We start from the raw sequence: 22,303 nt of genomic DNA on the forward strand, positions 1-22,303 counted from the left end.
GAAGATAGCTCAACATTATAGAGTTACCGGTGTGGTCAAAGAGCGCTCACGAATATTACCCTTAGGATTCTAATATACAATAGGATTTACTGATTATTAAAATTCGTAGGAAGAGAAAAAATTTCACTGAACCGAGATACGTGATCCTACGGTAAACTTAGTGGAAAAAGTAAGTCATGAACGGTCACGAACAGTCATGATTTTAAAGCACATCTCTAGGTCACTCTCCACGCAATCCGAATACAGGGAGGAGGGGGGACAATGCGCACCATTGGAAGGGGAGCGTCAATTTGAATTTGGCGCCTTTAGATGGATCAATAGAATTCAACAATCATCAAAGACAACGACGCCGCCATTTGCATTCTGTTGTGACGTGTTTCCATTTCACTTCCAGTTCACTTCGTCGTCGTTGTTCGACTTGATCCATGGACAGAGCGTGAAGTGTTATTTTTATCCTCTTCAATCTTCCTTGTGAAGATTAAATACTTTTAGTCTTTTAGTTCTACATTATGCGAGCAAAGGTAAGATTCTCACCAATCATCATTTCTTCTATTAATTCTAGTTGTATTCTTTATTTTCGCATTTACCGCAAATGACCAACCGCTCATACCCATCCTCGTAGGCCACCTCATGGTCTCCGCTCTCACGATAACTTAGTGATTCAGTCCTCTATCTTAGTATTGCTTCTTTTCCTCGCTCAGAGTTTCATTTCCATGAAACTATTATGCCCTATTTCATATGCATATCGCAATTAGGAGCCGGGCTGATCCCCTGACTCCCTTGCCTCCTAGCTTTTCTTCCTTGTGCCACTCAGGCTACCTAATTGGAACGGACTTAATCTAGAAACATCTCCGTTGGTATCACATTTGTGTGGCTTTTTCCACTATCCGTACTTAAAAGAGTACAATTAGCATATTTGAACAATGTGGTGTCAGGATTCATGATGAAATGTCCAACAGCCTGAACCAGGCTTCTGATGAAATGAGCGCATGCGAGAGGTCTATATGGGAATTGGGAAATTTTACTATTAATTTTACTAAGGAATGAGGGTAACACATTGAGGGGTACCGTCAGCCTATCATGTAGGTTAGCATTAGGCCTAGAAGAGCTACTACCTAGTTCCTTAATTTTAATTGCCTCTTCAGTATCATCTCAATTCCGACTAGAGAGAGACCAAGTTCATGAAATGATTCACGCATGTCCACTTCACTAGCTGTGTCACCTTTTTGGGATCTTCCCCGTCCGAAGCATGTATAGTGGGACTCGGATGTTGAGGACCAAGTGCTGTGCTTATTTCCTCCCTTAATCTGTTCTGTAACAGTGAACACTTCCCGGTGGCTGTTAGGGTTACTGACAAAATACTGCCCTATTCTACAATCCAATATCTTCCTTTACCATTAGAGGTCTAAATACGCTAACGTGCTGATGCTTCAGCATCTCTATCTGATCTGTCCAGACCAAGACCAATCCACACAGGTCAGTCATTCCCGTGGACGAGTTTTGGTACTCTACTGCGCAGTGACGTACTATTGAGTGCTTGCAATGTATTTCTTATGGGAGCACCCATTGTGACGTACTATTGAGTGCAGCCGAGTTAGGGCCAGGCGGGGAAGTGGCTTTCAAAAAGATGCGCAATGACTGACCTGTGTGGATTGGTCTTGGTCCAGACAATGCTGAACAAATTTAGGGTTGAATTGTGCCTTTCTGCAGGTTAAGATCCAAGTTTTAAACACGCAATGAAGTGATGAACCACTCCATCAATGCTGACGCTGTCTTTAGAGATTGTATCTTGAGTACATTGCAGTGAGATGTTAAAGGTGTAGGGAAGCAATTGGACTCCTCTTTACAGGCTTCCTACAGCTGAGGCACTAGGCTATTGTGAGAAAAGAATTTTATCTTTCATCGCATGCGGTTTGCTGCCCCCTAACCTTTGAACCTTTTGAACGTATTTCTGTCAAACGGAAGTAAGCACCAATTTGAGTTCCTTTTGAGGAATTTGTATGCCGTATAGCACGTTCCGTCAAACAGAACTAAGCGCAATGGAAACGTAGTGCGAGTACAGGATGAAATGAGCCTGATGCCCGGTTCCGCCGCCAATCCAAGCCCCCCTACCTTCCTCTCTCCTTGGCGCTTAGTTCCGATTGACAGAAATGCGTCCATACTACTGAATGACTTAAAGATGAATCTTTCGCTGAAAGCAGGATTATAGGAGTAAGGCAAAATACATTTAGTACTTTTAAGAGCCAGGGCAGATAAAGAATGGTGGTTGCATTTCGATTTTGACTACGATCCTGAAGCGCTGTGATGTCAAAAGGGTATGGATTTTGCCGTGCAATCTGAGGTTGAGCTGGCCCCCTGGGCCATTTACCAGACACCGTGTGATGTCCAGAGGGCACGTAATGCGACCACCATTCTTTATCCGCCTTTGGAGAGAGCTAGAATCAGAATGTTACTCCATGTGTCCTCATTTAGAAGATCATTTTCCTATGGTAAAGACCCCTTATACCATCATTGAGTCATTAAAACATTTGCCTAGTATTTTTGCAGTTTCTTCTACTTAGTTCTCCCTCAAATTTTGCATAGGCTTTCACAACAAAATGTCTCTCTCATCCGTTTGTTATGTCTTTTCACTCCTAATCCCCTTTCGTGTTCTTGTTTGCAGTGGAGGAAGAAGCGTATGCGAAGGCTGAAGCGCAAAAGGAGGAAGATGCGTGCGAGGTCCAAATAGACCCCATGGGTAAGTTCAATTCAATTTCTCAATAAGTGAAGAGTTGCCCGTCTGCTATCATGCAATGATATTCAATTAGTCAATTCACTATTCTGCCTCTATGAACCAACCATTTAGTGGTTTTGGCCATTCCAGAATGAATTGAAGCACAACCTGATGAAATAAACTCCAAAGCAAGGGGTTTGAATCTCTAAAACATGAGTTAAAAAACCAAGTTACCTGAGGTGCGTTTGTGATATACAGATGATATTACTTTGGTGAATTACCCATAGAGTTACCTGTTGTCCCCAACTGAGGCCTAATTACTGTTCATGTGACTTAGTTTAACACTTCAATGCTCCATTCACCACGTGCAGAAGGTGCTGAGCTGTTGCAGCAAGCATTTAACCTCCATGAAATTCACCAAAAGTGTTGTCTTGACGGAGGTTAAAGAATGATTGTCATACTCCGAATGCCATCACCAGGTAATTTCCGTTGAGGCCGGTAGTCCATCACGAACGCATCTTACAATAAACATTGATCTGTTGAATTGCTATTAAGTTATGTGGGCCTCCACCATATCAGTTATAATCACTTAATCCTGAGGAAGGATAGATGGCATTTTAACGGGTCCCTTTTAGCTTTCATTTTTTATCCATTTTTTCACACTCTTTCGCTTCTACAAGCATTTATTACGTAGTCCTAACTACTTTATTCAATTTTTATTGATAGGGTTAGTTTTTTTTCTCATAAATGCTAACTATGATGACCCACTTAGCAGCAGGCTCCCTCATCTGAGTGAACCCAAAACATTTTTATGCTGTCACAGCTGCCCTGAGTTAGTACATCTCTAAAACTTGTAGATTTCTCTATCTTTATGGCCTCCGTTTTTGCATGCCCAAGTTGAGAGAGAAAAAAGAATCTCCTCCTCAGGGCTGTTGGAAAATTCAGAGCAAGGTTTTTTTTTAGATCACTTAATTCTATTACCATGATGACTTTTTGCGGCAGGCTCCCTCATCTGAGCGAACCCAAAACATTACTCTGCTGTTACAGCTGCCCTGAGTAATAGAATCCTAGAAGTGAAATTTATTTTCAGAGCTTCCATTTTCTACAATTAGTGCAACGATTATGACATGCATGAAATTGAGGTTAACGCATTTTTTTATTTGCTAACTGTGATGACCATCTTTGCAGCAGGCTCCCTCATCTGAGCGAACCCAAACCAATTTTCTGCTGTCACAGCTGCTCTGAGTTAGTGCAGCTTTAAAACGAATGAACTCACCAATGTTCTGTGAACTCCAAGATGAAAAATTCATTTTTTCATTCACACCTAAAGACAACGGGCGTCAGTCACTCTTAAGTTAAATCATTAATCATCAGTGTAGCAAATAGCAAGAAAACCAGAATTCTCATCATTTCCAAGACACCCTAGTCTAATTTAGGGTTTATTAAAAATGGTATTTCACTCGGAGCTCCTCAGATGAACTTCAAAGAATTGGACCACATTTTGCATTAAAGAACCACTTTTTCTAGTTCATTCTAGAAACATCACATGAATCATCGATTATCCTATTGCAGAAAGGTGCTTTTATGGAAGAGTCAAAGATTGTGGTCCCTCATTGCAGAATGTAATCCATTTAGTGTGAGGCAGTCTTGCCGCCTTTGTCGCCCCCTCCCACCCTTCAGCAATTCTCCTTTGGCTCCCTAAAAGAGCGTCTTATGTTTTCAGCATGTTCTCTTAGTAATTTTCTCTTGTTTTTTTTTCCTTGTTGCAGAGACCGGTTGATACTTGCATTCTTGACAATGAATGAAACTCTGACTTCTCGAACAATGCGGACCTTCGTATCTGTCAATACACAACGTTAACAAATAACATCTGCTCTTGACTGAAATTCATTGATGTAAAGCAAACCACCTCCAAACATGCCCAAATTAAACCTTACTTTTTTAACTTTGTTATTTCGTCTTTTTGATTTTTTAATCGTCCAACATTATTTATATTTAAAACCTCAAATATCATGGTTATCACAGATTTCATTTTATTTTGCAAGATCCATTGAGAGATCTTATTTTCTCTTTAAGTATCAGGGCCAGTCTAGTTTATTTTTTCTTTCTTTTGAAAAATACTGTCAACGGTTCAATTTTTAAATGTGAATGCCAACCATACTCACAAATTTTAAATGAGTCTATCAAGTGAGTTTAAAGTGGCTTTAACTGTGTTGGAGTTGTGCTATATAATTTTCATATTGATAACCCCCAGTAAATTGACTGGTCACCAGAAATGCGCCAAGTTGCATCTAGTTGGAAAGGAGAAGAGGTTTGAAATGTTTTACTTGAGTAATTCTCTATGTTCAAGATTAACATGAAGTTTGTTATCATGTTTCAAATAGCCCCTCTCAACTTCACAGTTTTGTCAGAGGAATATTTACAACTAGTCCAAATCGCTCGCAATGAACTTTTTGCAGAAGTGCGACTTGTTGCGTCTTGGCTAAACTTGGTCCAAAAGAAGTAGGCATTGCACTTGCAACTTCCAGATCAACTATGGTTTAAAAGTTTAATTGAATCCTAGGGCTTATGATCTATTCAAGCAATTGTATACGTGTTCTCAATTATTGAATCAGAGTGTTGAAACTTTACCTTCTTGGCTTTCACGAAGTTAGTCAAACCTTCAATATCTTGCCTTGGGAACTGTGAAACTCAAAGAATTGAGATTCTGTAGCATTGTGGAAAGGAAGTTTTCTGATTTTTGTACCTATTTAATTTGTTTTTAATTATCTTTTCGAAATTGCAAAGATAGGTGCCAACACTCCTTTTATCGAGAAGTCTCAACTTACTGTTGACACATGTGCATATTGCACTATTCTAAGATTGAACATTTTCATAGTTTAGGCTATGAAACCCCTTTTTGGGGATTTGAGTAACATGCGAACAAGACAATTTTGATTTGCCTTAAATTTTCAGCTGAATCCAATGTTTTCTTCGTTTGACAGTTCCCTTGTGCACAGAGCATGAAGTTATTGGGAAAGGTCGAACATTACATTTTTTATGTTCACAATCATACACAGTAAGGAGTTCTTGCAGTAAATCGTACATCAATCTATGGAGCCACTTCCGAACTTCTACGTTCTGTATCAAGGAAGATATAATCTTATGAAGTTTCTACTTAATGTATGACCTCTCCCATGTAGCTCACTTCAGTTAAGTCAGGTCATATTGAGGAATAAATTATGTAAAAGATGGAAGCGAAAGATTTAATCATGTCTCAAAATTCGTTGATCGTGCTTATTCAGCAGGATTCAAAATCACTCTACTCTGAAGTATCACTGATGATCTGACACTAAAATTGTTGAAAATGTTTCACACTTGTTTCCGTACACCAACTCTTCCCTAAAGCTCTAACTCATTTATTCCTTCATTCAGTCATTATGACCCGTGGAAAAGGTAGTTCTTCAGACTCTTTAGCACTGCAGTGATATTCTTAATTCTCATCGTAGCTGCACTCTTCATGATATACAAGGTTTTTCGCGGTGTTTATTGCGTACTTTGCTTAGTGCTCCGAGTTATGTTTCAACAGAAGTTCCACATCTTCTTTTTAATATTATCTCCTGTTCCATTGTTATCACAAAATTTTGGGCCTCCATATTTTGAATTTGATCCCTCCAGGTTAGTAAACTATTCTTTCCATCTCATGCGCTGGTGTCCTTAGAAGAGGACTGCTTACAGCTTTTTCATTATATTCATAGGATATCTGAGGGTCTTGGAGGACAAGGCGCGTAAGTGCAGTCCTGATACTTTGAGAATATGTGTTAGAAGTTTTGAAATTTCATGGACCCTTATATCAGAAAGAAAGTTTTGACTTACTGACGCTTAAAAATTGGAATTTGAAAGCGAATTTTTCACGGAATATGCATTAAGGCTAGTTTTACCTGAAATCATTGACTTCTCAATTTTTCTAAAAACTGCACTGATACGCTTTGTCCTTCAAACCCCCAGTCTGGTATGCTTCGCCCGGCGGGCTATGGATTTAATTATTTTTCAAATTTAGCGCCACCAACAGTCTTACCGGTACTCAAACCTTAGCATAAATATCCAGTCTCCATAATTTCAACCCCAATCCTGGGTTCCATAATAAAAGTAATTAGTTTGAGCATCAGATGAATTAATGCTAGAAAATCTAAATATCAGAGAACAATGACTTACTTATATGTCGTGGATAGAATAATTTTCCTTTGCATTTCGAAGTTCTGGCTCCAAGACATTCTGACTGTATAAAGTTGTTACTTTGGAACTTTCAAAAAGAAAGTCTCTCTGATTGGTCAATAATCACACTGTTTACCATATTTTCCCGCTACGAATCTAACCTGCAAATTTCACTGTGGACTGTGCATGTGCATAATATTTTCCTTCACAACTGGCTACTAGCTCCGTCCCTTCCTTATCTGTTTTTTATGAGTATTTTCAGCTTGACAACAGTATTTCGGTCCATGCCAAACATCTAAAGTGCCTCAAGAAACCCCAACTCCATGGGAAACAATAAGTTGATTTTCAGTCGATTGGAATGAGCTATTCCAATTCTTCTTGTACGACCATTATTCGCATACTTGTCAGCATTTCTCAGGTGAGTTACATATATTTTGATAAGAACAGATACTTAGCTGATTGTAATACATGTCGATATTTCAGTCACAGTATATTGAACTTTGAAAGGCATGCAGTATATCAAAGATCTCATGTCATCAAAGTAACTTTTCTTTGCTAAGTACAGGTACTTATCATCTGTATTTCAGTTCCCCAAAATGGTACAACAGAATATGTATAACTTCTGTCACTGCAATCATTGGGTTTAAAGAGGTTGCGTTGGATGTATTTGAAATTCTAACAGTTGACTCAGAGAATATAAGTAAACTAACCGAATGGATGAACCACTGCATAAGCAACAGGTAATCCAGAAATCCATCAACCTCAAAAAATCATTGTGCCACTTTTTCAGTTAGCTCCGATGATAGGCATCAAAAAAAATTTCTGAGCCAACCGTCGGTGTTGAAACAACTTGCCGGTGTCAAGTAACCATGAGGAAATGTTAGTTAACATGTTATCTCAGATTGCAACTTTGACAGAAACATTTCTATGATAAGTTTCTCTTAGACTTGAGGTAAGTTTTAGAGGACAGCAAAAGAAAGTCGCTACCTATGGAAAGAAACCTTTTCCTTTAATAACAATTCATTTTAAAAAGTGATCGGCAGTCCAATGAAGTATACTCCCAAGGAACTCTGAGAAAGCAACAGGAACGTAATTGAATGGAACCATTTTCATATCAAATGTTTTTTCGTTGTGACTCAGTAGGCACTTTGTTTTATTTTGATCTTTTTGTTCTTTTTCAGGATACAATCTTGCATTCTTATGACAATAAAGTATTGAATACCTAGATCACTCAATGTTGAGACAGGTGCTTACTGGAGAGGTTTATCCACTCATCACTTTTATGATGAATTTTCGTACTTTTTAAGTAATGGAAAGGCTTTGCAGTCATCCCTAAGAAGAAATATCCTCTCATGTTATCTGTAGTAGTTTAAAGTAGCTGAAAGGCTGTGGTCCAAGAGTTCCTTTGAAGGAGAGATTATTCCAGGATGGCGTATAATCAGGAAAATATTTACATGCTCAGATCATGCATTCAATCATTAGAATCTACTGCAATCATGGAGAAGAAGGTAAGTATATTCCAATACTTTTTCCAAGTGAAAAATATCCATCCTTGTAAGATGTATCTTTTCAATTGATATGAGTTTCATTAGTATCCAATCAGTATTTTCTTGCTGCTGTTACCATTAATTCAATTCTATCTACCGTCTTCAATCAGGTAAAAGTTTATAATTTTGAAAGGTAATGTAAGTACTTAATCATTTTTTATCAGAAAACCCCTCCAACGCTTCCAAAATTATTTAATATTGATTTTATTGAGATGTTCTCATAAGGAAGTAGCTTAAAACAAAAGAAAAAGGTGTAATAATCTTTTTACCTGGTAATAGACCAAGAGAATTCAGATTTATTGCACACTTTCTGTATCTGACAAATGGGACTGTTGGATAATCTAAGAGTAGCCTTATTATTACACATAGAAGTTTCCTAGGTAACTTTTTGCAAGGATTGCGATGCCGAGTTGGCATGAGCTCCTAACAGCTTTTTTGACTGGTTAAAAGAGGCTTAAGTTGTGGTACTTATTATAAATAATTTCTCTCATTGGCCTGGAGTTGGCGACATCTTATGAGACAACAACCCTGGGTTTCAACTGTTAAGATTTCAATGTAAAAAGGCCGTTGCACCATCTTTGCCTTCGTTAATGTTGTCAATTTATCATGTTATGTTATGAAAATTCTGTTGGTGCATTTTTTTCTGCTTGATGTTTTGGTGATTCTGATAAGTTGTTTTCTCACCTAAAATTTTTTGAAAGCAGAAACATGTAGGAGTTCTCGTTCTTTACATACTCTTGAAAAATGAACTTAAAAGAATATACAAGAGCCCTATTTAAATTAATCTGGAAATTCAACTTTTTCAGAAAGGAGCGGAGGAGCTAATGGATCTTCTAAAAAATTCTGCATGTATTAAGATCATCAACGAGCAACCAGAGAATGGATTAACATGGTCTCACATTTTTTCCACTTGTCACAATGCCATCATGAGGGTAGGTACACTCTCAACTTGATCTTAACCTTACTTGGACGCATTTATGTTAAAAGGAAATATGCGCAAGTGGAAAGACGGGGTGTGCTTGTGGAAGCTGGATAAGAAACAATGTAAAAGTGGATATAGTTCCTTTCGAGAAAATGGAAAAGCGGGATTTGACATTAAATCAAAAGGAATTGAGCACTAATTCGTGAGCCGTGGACATGTGACAAGGGCGTTGTAGACAAGGCTCATGAGTCAAAGCTGCGCGAGAACGACAACGGAGACAGCTTCGTTGCCGCTGACGTCACTGGCGCTTTTAAATCCCCATCCATTCTTACAGCCCTCAACTGACGAGCTCACCCTATTTTCCTACTTGCACATAGTTCCATTTAGCATAAATACGTCCACTTTTTACACCATCAGATCATTATTCAAACTTATCAGAACATGAACCTGATAATTTACGCTTAAAGCGCCTCTCAAAAGTAATGTACTTTTTGGGGGTTAACATGGATTAAAATATAATTTGCGTTCCAACTAAGTTTATTTAGTATGTTAAACATTGATAGAGCTTGAGTGTGTCTTACTCTCTGAAAGTCCTGTGTTTGTACTTTTCCTTTTGGTTCTAGTGTCCTCCTGCTGGGGGTTGAGCTAGGTCAGGTACCGGGAGAGTAGAGCGAGACCCACCTGGTCTACCTTCCCTGCTTTCTAGTTCCTCTCAGGAAAATATTAGTTTTTTTAATGCAGGCGGTTTTCCCCCTATTTGCAAACTCATACTCAGGCCGAATCGATCGATTTGGTCGAAATCACAGCGGATTTTGCCATTTTTTTGTCCAACTTGGCAAGCATGTAATATATTGAACCTTCAATTCTCGGAGACTCTGTTCATAGTAGGATACGACTTCTTACTTACCAGATAAAATAACAAATTAAACCTTCAATAAATTAAATATTTAAATAAAATATTAAATAAAACTAATAATAATTATTAATAATATTCAATAATCAATTATTTTTCATTTTATTTAAATATTTAATTCATTGGAGGTTTAATCTGTTGTTTTATCTGGAAAAAATAAATTGAACAATGAAAAAGTAAGAAGTCCTTGAATCAATAAACCTTTACTTATCAATAAAAGCTAAAATGAGTAAGAAAAATAATTAAAATATTTAAGGTTTTTAAAGTGATGAATAGGAGTCAACAGTCATCTCTTCCTTGCCTCTGAGGAGGTACCAAAATAAAAAAACCAAAACGAAATACGTATTATGGGATCTTATTCTGCCATGAAAAGAGTCTGAAAATTGAAGGCCAAGATTTTGCGTGGTTGCCAAGTCACTCCAAAGCATTGGCAAAAATCGCTGAAAAGTTTATAAAAATTGTTTTTCCACGTTGGTAAGGGCTCCACGGAGGCATAAAAACATTCCCTGGCGAAATAATTATAAGATCCTCGTATGCTACTATGAAAAGAGTCTCGGAAAATTGAAGGCCCGATTTTTTACATGCTTGCCAAGTTGGACAAAAAAAATGGCAAAATTCACTGTGATTTTGACCAAATCGAGCAATTTGGCCTAAGCGTGAGCTTGCAAATAGGGGGAAAACCGCCCGCATCCGAAAAACTAATATTTTCCCCTAAACAATTACATAAATGGTTCCTAAAAACCAAAAATTGACTTTCTTCGTGGTTGCCAAGTCACCTAAAAAAAAATCAATAAAATTGTTGACCTATACGATTGGTAACTGGCCGTAATTGTGTTTTTTGCATTTTTAAGGGTATGTGTGGGGCACAAAAATTATTTTGATCCATAAACTAATTAGTATACCTTAAAGAACTACTAGAGGTAAGTTGATATTCCAAAAATGAGAGCTATAGTCAATTTCTATCTTGCTTAAACAGTGCGATGAAATCGCAAAAAAAACAGCTTTAAATATGAGATTTTTTGACACAAATTGCAAAAGTGGCACCCATAAAAATTTTTTTCGAAGAATGCTTTGCGCAACCGAATACCTAGGCGCAACTTTTCCTCCCTATACAATTTTGAAATTCAAAAGTTGATGTTTTTTGACTCGCCCTAGTGCGGACTGCAGAGGACTCCCTCAGGAGTCAGGGAGAGGATAGCTTTGCCAAGGATGTCACTACCGTTGAAGAGTGCCAAAGGGACATCCGACAGGGTAGAGTGCCAGACCACACTTGGACTGCATTTTGCATTTCCGAACCACGATTTCTAGTTCAGTCTAGAAAGAAACAACGCACGTACCATTGGTTTCTCTATGTACATAAGTGTTTTTACAGATGAGCTAGACACTGTAGTTCTGAATTGCAAAATGAAGTCCACTTATGCAAGGTGTGGTCTTGGAGAGGGTTATAGTTAGGGTTACAGCAGCACTGCTTTCTCTAACCCCACATCACCAAGATCCCATCCTAAGTGATATCTTCTGTCAAGAGGTGGCCTCAGATGACACACGCTAGCTGTTGATGCTGGTATTGTGTTCAGGTTGGCTTGTCTAGTAGTTGTTTAGAGCGAATTTTCCTCTTAGTCATTAAAAGAAAAAAAAATTGAGTGAGGTGCAAATAGGGTGAAGCTTTAGATGATGTGTTAAGCTAACCCTTGCAAAATTTTCGGGTTTTTTTTTTTTTTTTTTTTTTTTGAGAGAGAGAGAGAAAAGTAATTAAAAAGCCAAAGGATTTCATTCAATAAACTCCATCAAATTTTGGGAGAATTGACTTATATTTGCAATTTCTTTCTGAACCAACGGCCTATATTGTATTTTTTTCTAGAATGTGACAAATATTTTCAAAATTACCTTGTAAGCAAGAAAATACCTCTTCATTCGAATTTCTTGCCTGCAAAAGAAAAACGGTGGTGTAGAATCCACTTATTGATGTTACAGTAGCATGTCTACCTTCAGGCAACATTATTATATGTATATCTTCATTTTTCTGCCATAGGAACTGGAAAAACTTGGAGATACCATCAACAAAGGCAAAAGTCTTAGCGCAATCCAACATGCCCGTGTCGCATTATATGGGTCACTAATAAGTGAAATTCCGCGATTGGCTAATGAAGGTAAAACTTTGAATGCTGTTCTTATTTTTGCAAACATTCGACAGCCATTTATAAATACAAGGTGGAGAAATCGTGCTGGGTTCATACCATTTTGCGGGGAAACAAAGCCAAGAAATTCCAAAAATTAAAATAAGAGTCAAAATTAAATTTTTGAACTCTAATGTGTACCAGTACGAAACTGAGAGGGAGAGTGCTCAGCTCAGGCAGTTAGCATTGGAATATTAAGTTGGAGTCACGCCGAGAGATCTATACTAGTTTGGGCCTTATTAGACCTCATCAGCAGATCACACTCGGCAGTGAACCTAACTCAACATGCTGCAAAATCCAAGACGGTATGTTGGATTTTGCACCAGTATTTCAAGCAAAATAAGTTGAACATGTATAAAAGGTACAAGTAAGCAAAGAAATAGCTTATTGAGTTTAGATTAGAATCAGTTGATTCAAACTTTCTGATTCTGAAAAAAAAAAAACAAAGTTAATCACTCGGGTATTAACTGGAGTTAGTCTCATGAATATTTCCTCTCTCTTTGGATACTTGATTTTTTCAAGCTTCCGAAGGAAATTCAGCATGCTGAGAAGCATATCTCCGTATTAAGAGCACTGAAATTAAGGCACTGGATGCGAAAAGGGCACTTCTGGTTCCAGTGTTTCAGAGTCTCCTCTAATATTTCATTCATTGTAAGGAATACCTAAGTGAATGCATCCATTTCACTAAAAATTTACTTAATATTCCTTATGATTCTACAATTCTCTGTGGAAAGAATTCTGGAAAAATCACCCATTAAATTCTCCTCCAAGGGATTAATCAGCAACAGAGATTCTGAAACACCGCAATCGAGGAGTGCCCTTTTCACATCCAGTACCTAAATTAGATCGGTGCATGCTTTGACTTGAGTAGACTTTGGTTTTTTTGCAAGTTGGAAGTTCAAACTTTGCATCAATTATGGCTAATTCCTAACTTGTTAGTTAATTTAGAAATTTTCATGAGAAAATTTGTATTTTGATGCTTAATTTCTCCCTCAGCCTGGGAGTCTTGTGTAGAGTTAAGTCAAATAACTTTTTCTCACCTTCATAGTGAGATAAACGATCTGCCATCTTCATTCTTCTATTTACCTACTTTCAACGCCAAGTGAAGGCAGCAAATCTTCTGTCATTCTCTAAAATTGTGTTATCTCATCTCATTTGACTGTAATGCTTGGATGAAATTTTAGGTAAATAATTGTGAATGTCAAAAAAAAAATCATGCGAACTTCAGTCAAGTAATGCAGATTGGTTCCCTCTTAAGCAATTGAAGTATAGTAGCAATTATGTCTCTAATTGAGAGGTGTGATTTTATTTCATTTTTCACTTTTACTACCTAGTTACGTTAGTTGAAAAAGTTGAGGATAGGAACAGACAAACCTTCTCTTTCTAGTGAAAATTCATCGCCTTCACATCTATTCACAGAAAACTCTGTACTAATTTCAAGCTTTAGAGTCTGCTAATTTCTCTTTGCAAAAATTAAATAGGTAGGTGCAGGAATTTTTCAACAACGCAATGGAGTTATGTTTTTCTTTACTTTTGCCACCGATATGACTAATTGGACGTATTTCTGTCAAACGGAACTAAGCGCCATAGGGTGAGGAAGGTAGAAGGGGGCTTGGATTTGTGGTGAAACCAGGCGTCGGGCTCATTCCGTCCTATACTCGCAATGCTCTTCCATGACGGTCAGTTCCGTTTGACAGAATGCGCTATCCGGCATTCTAAATTCCTCAAAAGGAACTCAAATTGGCGCTTAGTATCGATTGACAGAAATAAGTCCAATTCTGGGTTTTATTCAGGTTATTTTCAATGAACTGAACTGATAGAGGGTAAATACATACCTTCCCAGTTTATGATTGAATTTTTTAGTTGATTGACCTTAACATATAGAAAAATTGTACAGCTAAAAATATGTAATCAATTCCTTATGGTTTTTGATACATAAAATTTTTTTTGGCGGTATCTTTTACTTTAGTTTTGTGCCTATTTTAACCTCTAAATTCAAATATATACTTTAAAGTCATGAATCTACCTCCGGTCAATTCAATTCCTCAAAAAAAAAAAATCCAAAGTGAAATTCATACTTAGTGGTGGCATTATAGGCATGTATATTATGGAAATATTCACCTAGAGGTACCCTGGATTCATCTTAAGATATGGTAGCATACTTAACCGAGATTTTGAGAAATTGCAATGAAAGTATGCTCCTTTTTTTAGCCATAAATCACCTATTTTTGATTTAAATGAAAAGATCAATATCTTAAGCAGTTAATTTTTTCCATTTTATTTAAAACTGTACAAAAAACTAAATTTTTACAAGGTAAGCACGTATAAACAAAATAATTACCAATTGCAGTTTATTTTAACTATCTATGTTCCTACTCTCTTCATCAATAAGGAACAAACTTACATCTTTATAGTACGGAGGAATGAGCAGTGTCTTCAACTCTTCCCTAGTCGCCCATTGGAAGTCCTCGAAGTTCTTTGGTTCGAAGCCACCATTTAGATATTTGGCCTTGTAAAAGAAAACTTTTGCTCCTACCGGCTGATCAGTTTCTTCTGGTGCCTGCTTATATTTGTATTGGTAATAACCGGCGGGTGCATTACCTCGCAATTTCACATTCAAACCATCCCCAAAAGTCTCTTTTACGATGCGTTCAGCAGTTTGTCTCAGAGTCTCATCTTCACGGTTCACATCTTGCGGCAGATGCCACAAACTCTTGTTACCTAATTTTTTCTTGATCACAAGCAAAAGGCGAGAGTCCAGGCATCTGTCTAAGGATTTTACATCTTTGTTCTTGTCTGCCTCTGTTGTGCGTGGAGCCGCCTGCAGATTGTTTAATTCAGCGGTATTCTTATCAATGAAGTCCTGTGATGGAATTGTTGCCTCTTCATCCTCCACCTGTGTACTAGTTTTCTTTAATTTGTCAAACTCAGCTTTTTCTTTTTGGTACTTCAGTTCAAAGTTGCACTTCTTACTATTCTCCAGCTCAAGCCTTTCCAGCAATGATGCCACTTTCGTCTCCATTTCGTTCAGTTCTCGTGACACAATTGGATTCCTTTCGATACACACTGCACTCATTACATCCCACTTTTCACTTATTCTGTTTTCAGGATCTTTTGACGAATGTTGAGCCAAAGAGCTGTATGATTTAGAGATACTACAAGCCACTAAATTGACAAATTTTAGAGGTATACCCCTCTGCACACAACTGACTTTGAACATTGTAGTAAACTGTTTCACGACCACATGTGTTAGGCAAAATCGCTGAAAATTTTCAGTCTTTAACGCGTTTTCTGAGCCGACATTTACTTTGATAACGAATGTAACTTTCCGTTCTCACTTTGTTTTGTCAATGGTTTTACCAGTGAATTCGAATTGTTAATTGTTTGCTAAGCATGCACCTAACCTCAAATTCGGCCTATGCGCCGATGAGTGATGTCCGCTGTTGACGCCGTAAGAGCGGGAACTTTCAAAATATCGTCACATCCGCCCGCCGCGCCGCGCCGGAGGATTGAGGAGGTATCTGAGGTGGCAAGTCGCAGTAAATGACACTTGATCCTAAATTTTGATTGACAAATGCAGATTCCGCTGAATAAAGTAGGTAGTAAATCTATTCCATAAAGCAGGTAGAAGTGGAAACTTCCGTAGTTAGAAATCAAGAACCTGTCTATAAGGGGAGAAGAAATTTTTTTGACGATTTTATTATGCAGCTTTTGTCAAGTCTCAACGATGTAACAATACCAATTGATCTCCTACTTCTTTCAATTTTTTGCAGGAACTCTAAAATGCAGCGATTTGATTTCATCGTTTCTACACGTTCACTCAGTGAAGAAACGTTGGTTTCTTAATGACTACGCCAATATTATTTTGGAACATGTTTTGCCGCAACCAAGGTTCTGGGCAGAGATCGATGTCCAGACATGGAATGGTATGTATATTTTTAGCAATCTCGATGAATCTTTGTCGAAGGGAGAACTTCCAAATTTCAAGTTTCAGAGACGGGGAACCTTACTTAGTACCTCCTTTTTAATTTAGTACTTTTAATCGAGCTCTCCAAAAGTAACTTTCATGCCCAAGCTCAAACAAGATGTAAGTAGTTTCATTTTGAAAGATTGACCAAGGTGTTCAAATTTTACTTCCCAACTTAATTTGAGATGGGATGGATTCCAATGACCAGTATGTACTTAGGTACTTGAAATTAAAGTAGACCGGCAAATACGAGTACTCAAAAAAATGAAAGAAATATTTAATAAAGAAGAAATTTTAAGTATTGATGATGTAAGTGCAAATCGCATATCTCCATTAGCAACGTTGTAGACTTTCTGTTGTGCATTACTTTTTTTTAGAAAACTAGTCAGCATAATTTTTTGAAAATTCCTTTGATTCTTCTTCTTTGTTTTCCAAAAATTCTGTATGAACTTCAAGCTATAAAGTTGGCTCGTTTCTCTCTGAAAAAATTAAATAAGAGAGGAATTTTTGAAACACATTAATTGAGACACACTGTTTCGCACTTTGGCCAGCGAAATGTACCTGTTTCCATCCATCTTTTTACAAATATGTTTATGCGTATCATGCTTTGTTTTCTTAGATTTACTGAAAGCGTTCCAAAAACTATACGGAGACCCTAATATGAAGAAAGTCAATGTTTTACTTGCCATAGAAAGGATTGTAAAACACGGCTGTCAGCATTCCCAGTTTCTACTGACTATAAAAAATGACATTTTTAAGTATTTAGAGGAGATTGTTCAAAAAGAGGAATATAATCGTGCATATCTAGCTGATACTACTCTGCAGGTGGCATATTTGGAGCTGTGTTCAACCGTTTGTTCTGTGCTTGGAGGTGAAGTTCGTGCCTCTATGTGCAAGTTTGGCGAAACCATAATGCCGTCTCTACTTCAGGTTTATGAGGCAAAGAATCAAACTGGCTCTCTTAAAAAAAGTGCGCTCTTCAGAATTCTTCTTCTTCTTGTCAAATGTCATCACCCAGGTACTTGTTTTTATTATTATTATTTTAAATAAATTATGATTCTTACCTGTGAGGACTCATAGGGCACAGATGAGCATTCTATGAGTGCCCATCTTTCTGATCAGTATTTGCTTATATATATATGTCCTTTTTTATGAAAAATTATTTTGGTTTTTATAGATACATAAATGGAAGCTCATCGACGGTGTAAGTCGGCAATCACATAACTCGGAAAATGCGATTTTTCAGGAGAGGGAAAAAACTCTCTACATTCCTCATCTTTGAAGGTAGAGGGGATTTAATTCTTAGAGACAGCAAGGATAAGATGCTTTATAAGACTCTATCATCATTTTGAATAATATTCTCGTCTGTCAGGAGAAATGACCGAAAAACCGAGTTATGTGTTTGTGGAAGTAAGGTCCAACAGTTACATGATTGGCGAATTACTGATTCAAACCTATTCTTTGCCGATGTTGACTGAATAAAGACTGAATAAGACTCCTCTCACTTTAAAAGTAGCCTAAATTAACACCGAGATATGTGTTTTGAGTTCTACGTTTTTAGGTGACTTCCAGATTTTTTTCGACTGAAATATTTTGATAGCAGGTAAAGGGCATCTTCTACACTTCATTTCTGCAGCTAACTCAAAACCGCCAAAAATGGAGTTATGTGATTGCCGACTTACACCGTCGTCATAGTACATGTATAATGAAAAAAATAATCAAGATTTTTTTTTTGCCTAATTCCCTCGACTAGCCTGTGAAGTGTGATCTATAACAAAAGCCTCTATTTTATCTGTATGTAAGGATTTTTTAAGGCAAGTTTGTTTCTCAAATTGATTTCTGTTTTGTATTTCAATCTCGGAGCAAAAGAGCTGAATGTTTCCTCATTTCTATGCCTCCATTCATCCATAATATTTTCTTTTTTCTTTGAAGGTGGAGCAAGTAATAGTCCAGGTGCCTATGCTTCTAACTGGGATGAATGGCGCAAGCAGCTGTTCAAACTTTGGAGTGTCATCGATTTAGAAGTGACGAACGTTCAAAGAAATTCATTTTTTTATAAGTCTAAGAGTTTTACCCACCGTGAACCATTCATTTCATTGGCTGCTGAGTTGGGGAAACAGATTGTAGTTTTGGACTCAAATTTTGTCGATGTAACCATAGCTCCTTGTCTAGACGATACCATCTTTGCTGATGGTGCTCCTTCCTCCAAGAAGAGGAGAATTGAGACTGGTTTATCATCTATAATGACCAAGTTGCGTTTGCAGACGAATCCTTTAGATATTGGGCCATGGCTTGTAATATTAACGGAGTTAATCTCAAAGCACCCAGCAGTCATCAAAAGTTCTGAGTTTGTACCGTTAATGCGGTTGATGAATGATCTACTCGGTTCGTGTAACAAAGAGTCGCCAGTCATGGATGACCTGTGTCATTGTTGTGCAACCATTCTGTCTGCTCAAAAATTCATCACTCTGAATTTAGTCGATCATGATGATGCAATTAACCAAATTAAAGCCATCTGGGAGACAGCTTTGCGGACAGCTGGTCTGAACTTATGTGAAGAGGGCAGTCATTATTTGTTACGATCACTCCTGATGAGCCATTATGATGAGCCAAAAGCTGCATCTTTACTGAAAATGTTTGTAACGGGAACCATCAATCTCAGCACCAATACTGTACTAACCCTTGATAGACTGATTTCTCTGATGACGTCACTTGAATCATCTATTCGTGAAACTTTGATGAAAAATCTTATGCTTCAGCTGTCTCAATTTCAAACGCAGTTCTTAATCGAACCAGACCTTCTTGCTAAAGTGTTCATCAAACTTATCACACGCTCTGATTTACCTGAGTCCACCAAAGTTGAAACTAAAATGCTCCCAATGGAATCTGTATATCTATCTACAGCGTTTCAATCGGGATTATTCATTGGCAAGCATCAAGAAGTGACCGAAAGTTTTACTAAATTGGAAACCAAGAGTGTGGACTACAAACTAGCTCGACTCTTTTCTGTAACAATTAAAGATTTGAAATTTCCTATTTTTGAGCTTGAGCAGTCAGAAGTAAAGAGTCAAATTTCTCTTTTGAGAGGACTTGTCATATTGCATCATGGCCTGGCACATTATGAAAGCCTGTTTGAAAATCATTTTCTTGATGACAGCGCTGGTATCCTCGAGACAACTCTTCTAAGATTTAATCAAAAGCTAGTCGTTTATTTAAAAAGTGCAGACACAAGAAATAATTATATCACAGAATTGAATAATGCAATTAAGCTGTATGAAAATTTTCATAAAAGAAAACTAAAAATTTCAAGTGGCCTTTTTGATGATGAGTCCAGTGATGGACTTGTCGAAGCAATTAAAAAGTTTCTAAAGTTAAAGACGGTCACTCACATTGCTGATGATGCATTTGGAATGTGCTCTAATGGCATAGCTAAAAAAGCTCAAGAGAAGGCAGAGTCTTTTCTTAGTCCAAGTCTTTTATCAGAGGAGGAGCTTTTGAAACTACTAGCTGTCAAACTTATGTTATTTTTCGTCTGCTCAACAGAGCAAGTTCTGTGCCCACAACAAGAAGGACTAATATCTGATCTGCTCAAAATTATAGACGAGAAGATGGAGAAAAAAAGTGTTGTTAACCTTCAAGTGTCTATCTTAGCTTTAGAAAGCATCAACAAGATACCAAGTTTAACAGATGAACAGATTGATAAAGTCTTCAACATAAGCAAGAATGTATGCCAGGTCTGGCGGACAAACGGCGAAGTGATCAGCAGAATATTGCAAGCTTTGACAGGCATGGCGAAGATTATTTTTTCCTCTAACGAAGACTTTAGGCGCATGTATTTCATATTACTTTCAGGTTGTGACACTTTTATACAGAAAAACATTTTTGGTCCTTCAGTCAATGTTGACCTGGTCAATTGTATCATCCGAACGCTTGAAGTTGATGAAGTGAATTGTTGGAAGGCAAAGCTTGTTGTAGATGATTGTAATGTTCCAGCACCAATTCGCATTTTGTCATTTTTAAAAAGCCCCTATCACCAAAGTCGCCTTTTGGCTGCAAAGTACGTCCCTACAATATTTGGTCCTCATGGAGATTCTGAACTTGCTTTCAAAATTCTGAAAGACATCATTGAAGTTATCTACATCACTCCAGGCAATCTGAGTCCAGAACAAACCCTGGACGAGGGAGCAAATAGAACTTCAATTCTTCTGCACACACTGGCATCTGTAATTTGCTGCTCGGAAACGCATCGGAAAAAAGCTCTCTTGGAGTTACTGAAAGTTACAGTGCTGAAACAAATCAATGTGGGCTTAGTAGAGTCTGTTTTGAAGTTGATTGTGAAGTTCCTCAATACTAATGTTGAAGCCTTCTTATCAGACCACTTCTACTATCTGATATGGAATTGGCATCATAGATTCAAGTCCATAGACAATTTCCCTCACAGATTCCTCGCCTGCAGCTCCTTGCAGCAAATGTACTCCAAATATGAAACAGATCTTGTCTGTTTGTTGTTCTTGAGTAACGATGATGATGCCTTGAAAATTATGGCAACCAAATTAGACACATCAGTAAAAGCTTTACTAGAAAGGAGTTTTGCAAAACTTATGGCAATATTGCTTCCATTGGTCATGGACAAAAACCTCCTCCAAAGCTCAATCAGATCAGAGGAAGTATTAAATAAATTGAAAATTCATTTTAAGGTGGATTACCGAGATTTTGAAGCATTAATGTGTAAAAGTATTCCTAGCATTATCTTAAAATTCATTCATATCCTTGGGCCCAATTCGACAGCCTTGCCCCCAATGTACGAGTTTACAACAGCAAAAAATTTTTTCAGCTATCTTCAAGGCTCAAGTGATTCACCAGACATTCCTTTGATTTGCTACTTGTGTTGTGAGTCTCCTCAGGACATTCAGAGACTTCTTTTGGCCTTGACTTTAGACATACGCAGAACTTCAACCAAAGAGCTAAGAATTTTGGCAATGGAGCAATTTCGAGTTGTCTGCGAAATTTTGGGTGAAAATTCACAGCACGTCGGAAAAATGAGAAACTATATTATAAAATATGTCATTAGTATTTTATTTCATTTCATCAGAGAGTCCGATGAAATAAGGCTGATAAGTCTCACCACTTTGAGTAGTTTTGTCCGATCTATTTTACCTCATGGTGGGAAAGTGGTCTCTGTAATTCTACCGCTTATAATAACCACATTGGTTCCACTAGCACAAGAAGTATCTAAAACAGCTGATGCAGCTCAGAATCTGCTGGAATATTTGATTTTAACCTCTGCAGAGATTTTAGAAGATGGAATAGCGAACCTGGACCCATTTCCGCCCAAAGGAAAGTTTAGTCTCATGAACCAGAAATATGAGGAGATCTGTTATCGTTTGTCACCCATGAAGACTTTAGAAAATGAAATCAAACATTTTCTGCAAGCAGGATCGATCTGTAAAGTTGATGCTAGTACACGTATTCAAGGTCTGAAATATCTTAACTCCCTGCTGGCGAACAAAAAGGAAGAGTTGGCAGGATTATACGCAGATCTTGATCTTGTCAGAGGGTTCTCAGAAGATTGCGCAGAAAGCATTTTACACCGACTGATTTACATGCTAGTCCAGTTGGCATCATCTCCCAATGTTGAGGTATGATTATCGTTTTATTAATCAACTATTATCATTATTATAGGCATGCGCACTGTCATGACCAGCACAACAACACCCACTACCTTCAGACAACACTGCCACTGCCCTGATCTAAAAGAGGTGCAGAGAACTTGTCTTGAAAAAGTATTCAAACGAATTATGCACTCTGAGTTGTGGTCTGTAAGACCATTCGATCACTCTCACCAAGGAGGGTAAATTTCTGCTCAACATAAT

General features: G+C 37.6%; 2 protein-coding genes across 2 annotated transcripts in view; one reads left to right on the forward strand and one right to left on the reverse strand.

The window, feature by feature from the left end:
* Positions 1 to 337: 337 nt before the first annotated feature.
* The window catches only part of tefu (Serine/threonine-protein kinase tefu), a 39,172-nt gene continuing 17,206 nt past the window's right edge, over positions 338 to 22,303 (forward strand). Inside the window, exons 1-9 of the mRNA XM_072299135.1 lie at positions 338 to 521; positions 2,663 to 2,737; positions 4,483 to 7,325; positions 8,089 to 8,415; positions 9,261 to 9,386; positions 12,319 to 12,436; positions 16,237 to 16,389; positions 17,050 to 17,448; positions 18,363 to 22,069. Of these exons, the coding sequence (XP_072155236.1) occupies positions 8,335 to 8,415; positions 9,261 to 9,386; positions 12,319 to 12,436; positions 16,237 to 16,389; positions 17,050 to 17,448; positions 18,363 to 22,069 (4,584 nt within the window). The 5' untranslated portion in view covers positions 338 to 521; positions 2,663 to 2,737; positions 4,483 to 7,325; positions 8,089 to 8,334. The remainder of the gene's footprint in view (positions 522 to 2,662; positions 2,738 to 4,482; positions 7,326 to 8,088; positions 8,416 to 9,260; positions 9,387 to 12,318; positions 12,437 to 16,236; positions 16,390 to 17,049; positions 17,449 to 18,362; positions 22,070 to 22,303) is intronic.
* Positions 14,718 to 15,894, reverse strand: mRpL46 (mitochondrial ribosomal protein L46). The gene has a single exon (XM_019042729.2). It carries the CDS (start codon positions 15,681 to 15,683, stop codon positions 14,820 to 14,822), a length of 864 nt encoding a protein of 287 aa, XP_018898274.2. The 5' UTR covers positions 15,684 to 15,894; the 3' UTR covers positions 14,718 to 14,819.

Source organism: Bemisia tabaci, chromosome 4 (genome assembly GCF_918797505.1).
Source record: "Bemisia tabaci chromosome 4, PGI_BMITA_v3".
NCBI lineage: Eukaryota > Metazoa > Arthropoda > Insecta > Hemiptera > Aleyrodidae > Bemisia > Bemisia tabaci.

Excerpts from the sequence above, each read along its gene's own strand:
- mRpL46 (XM_019042729.2), bottom strand. The coding sequence starts at position 15,683 with ATGTTCAAAGTCAGTTGTGTGCAGAGGGGTATACCTCTAAAATTTGTC.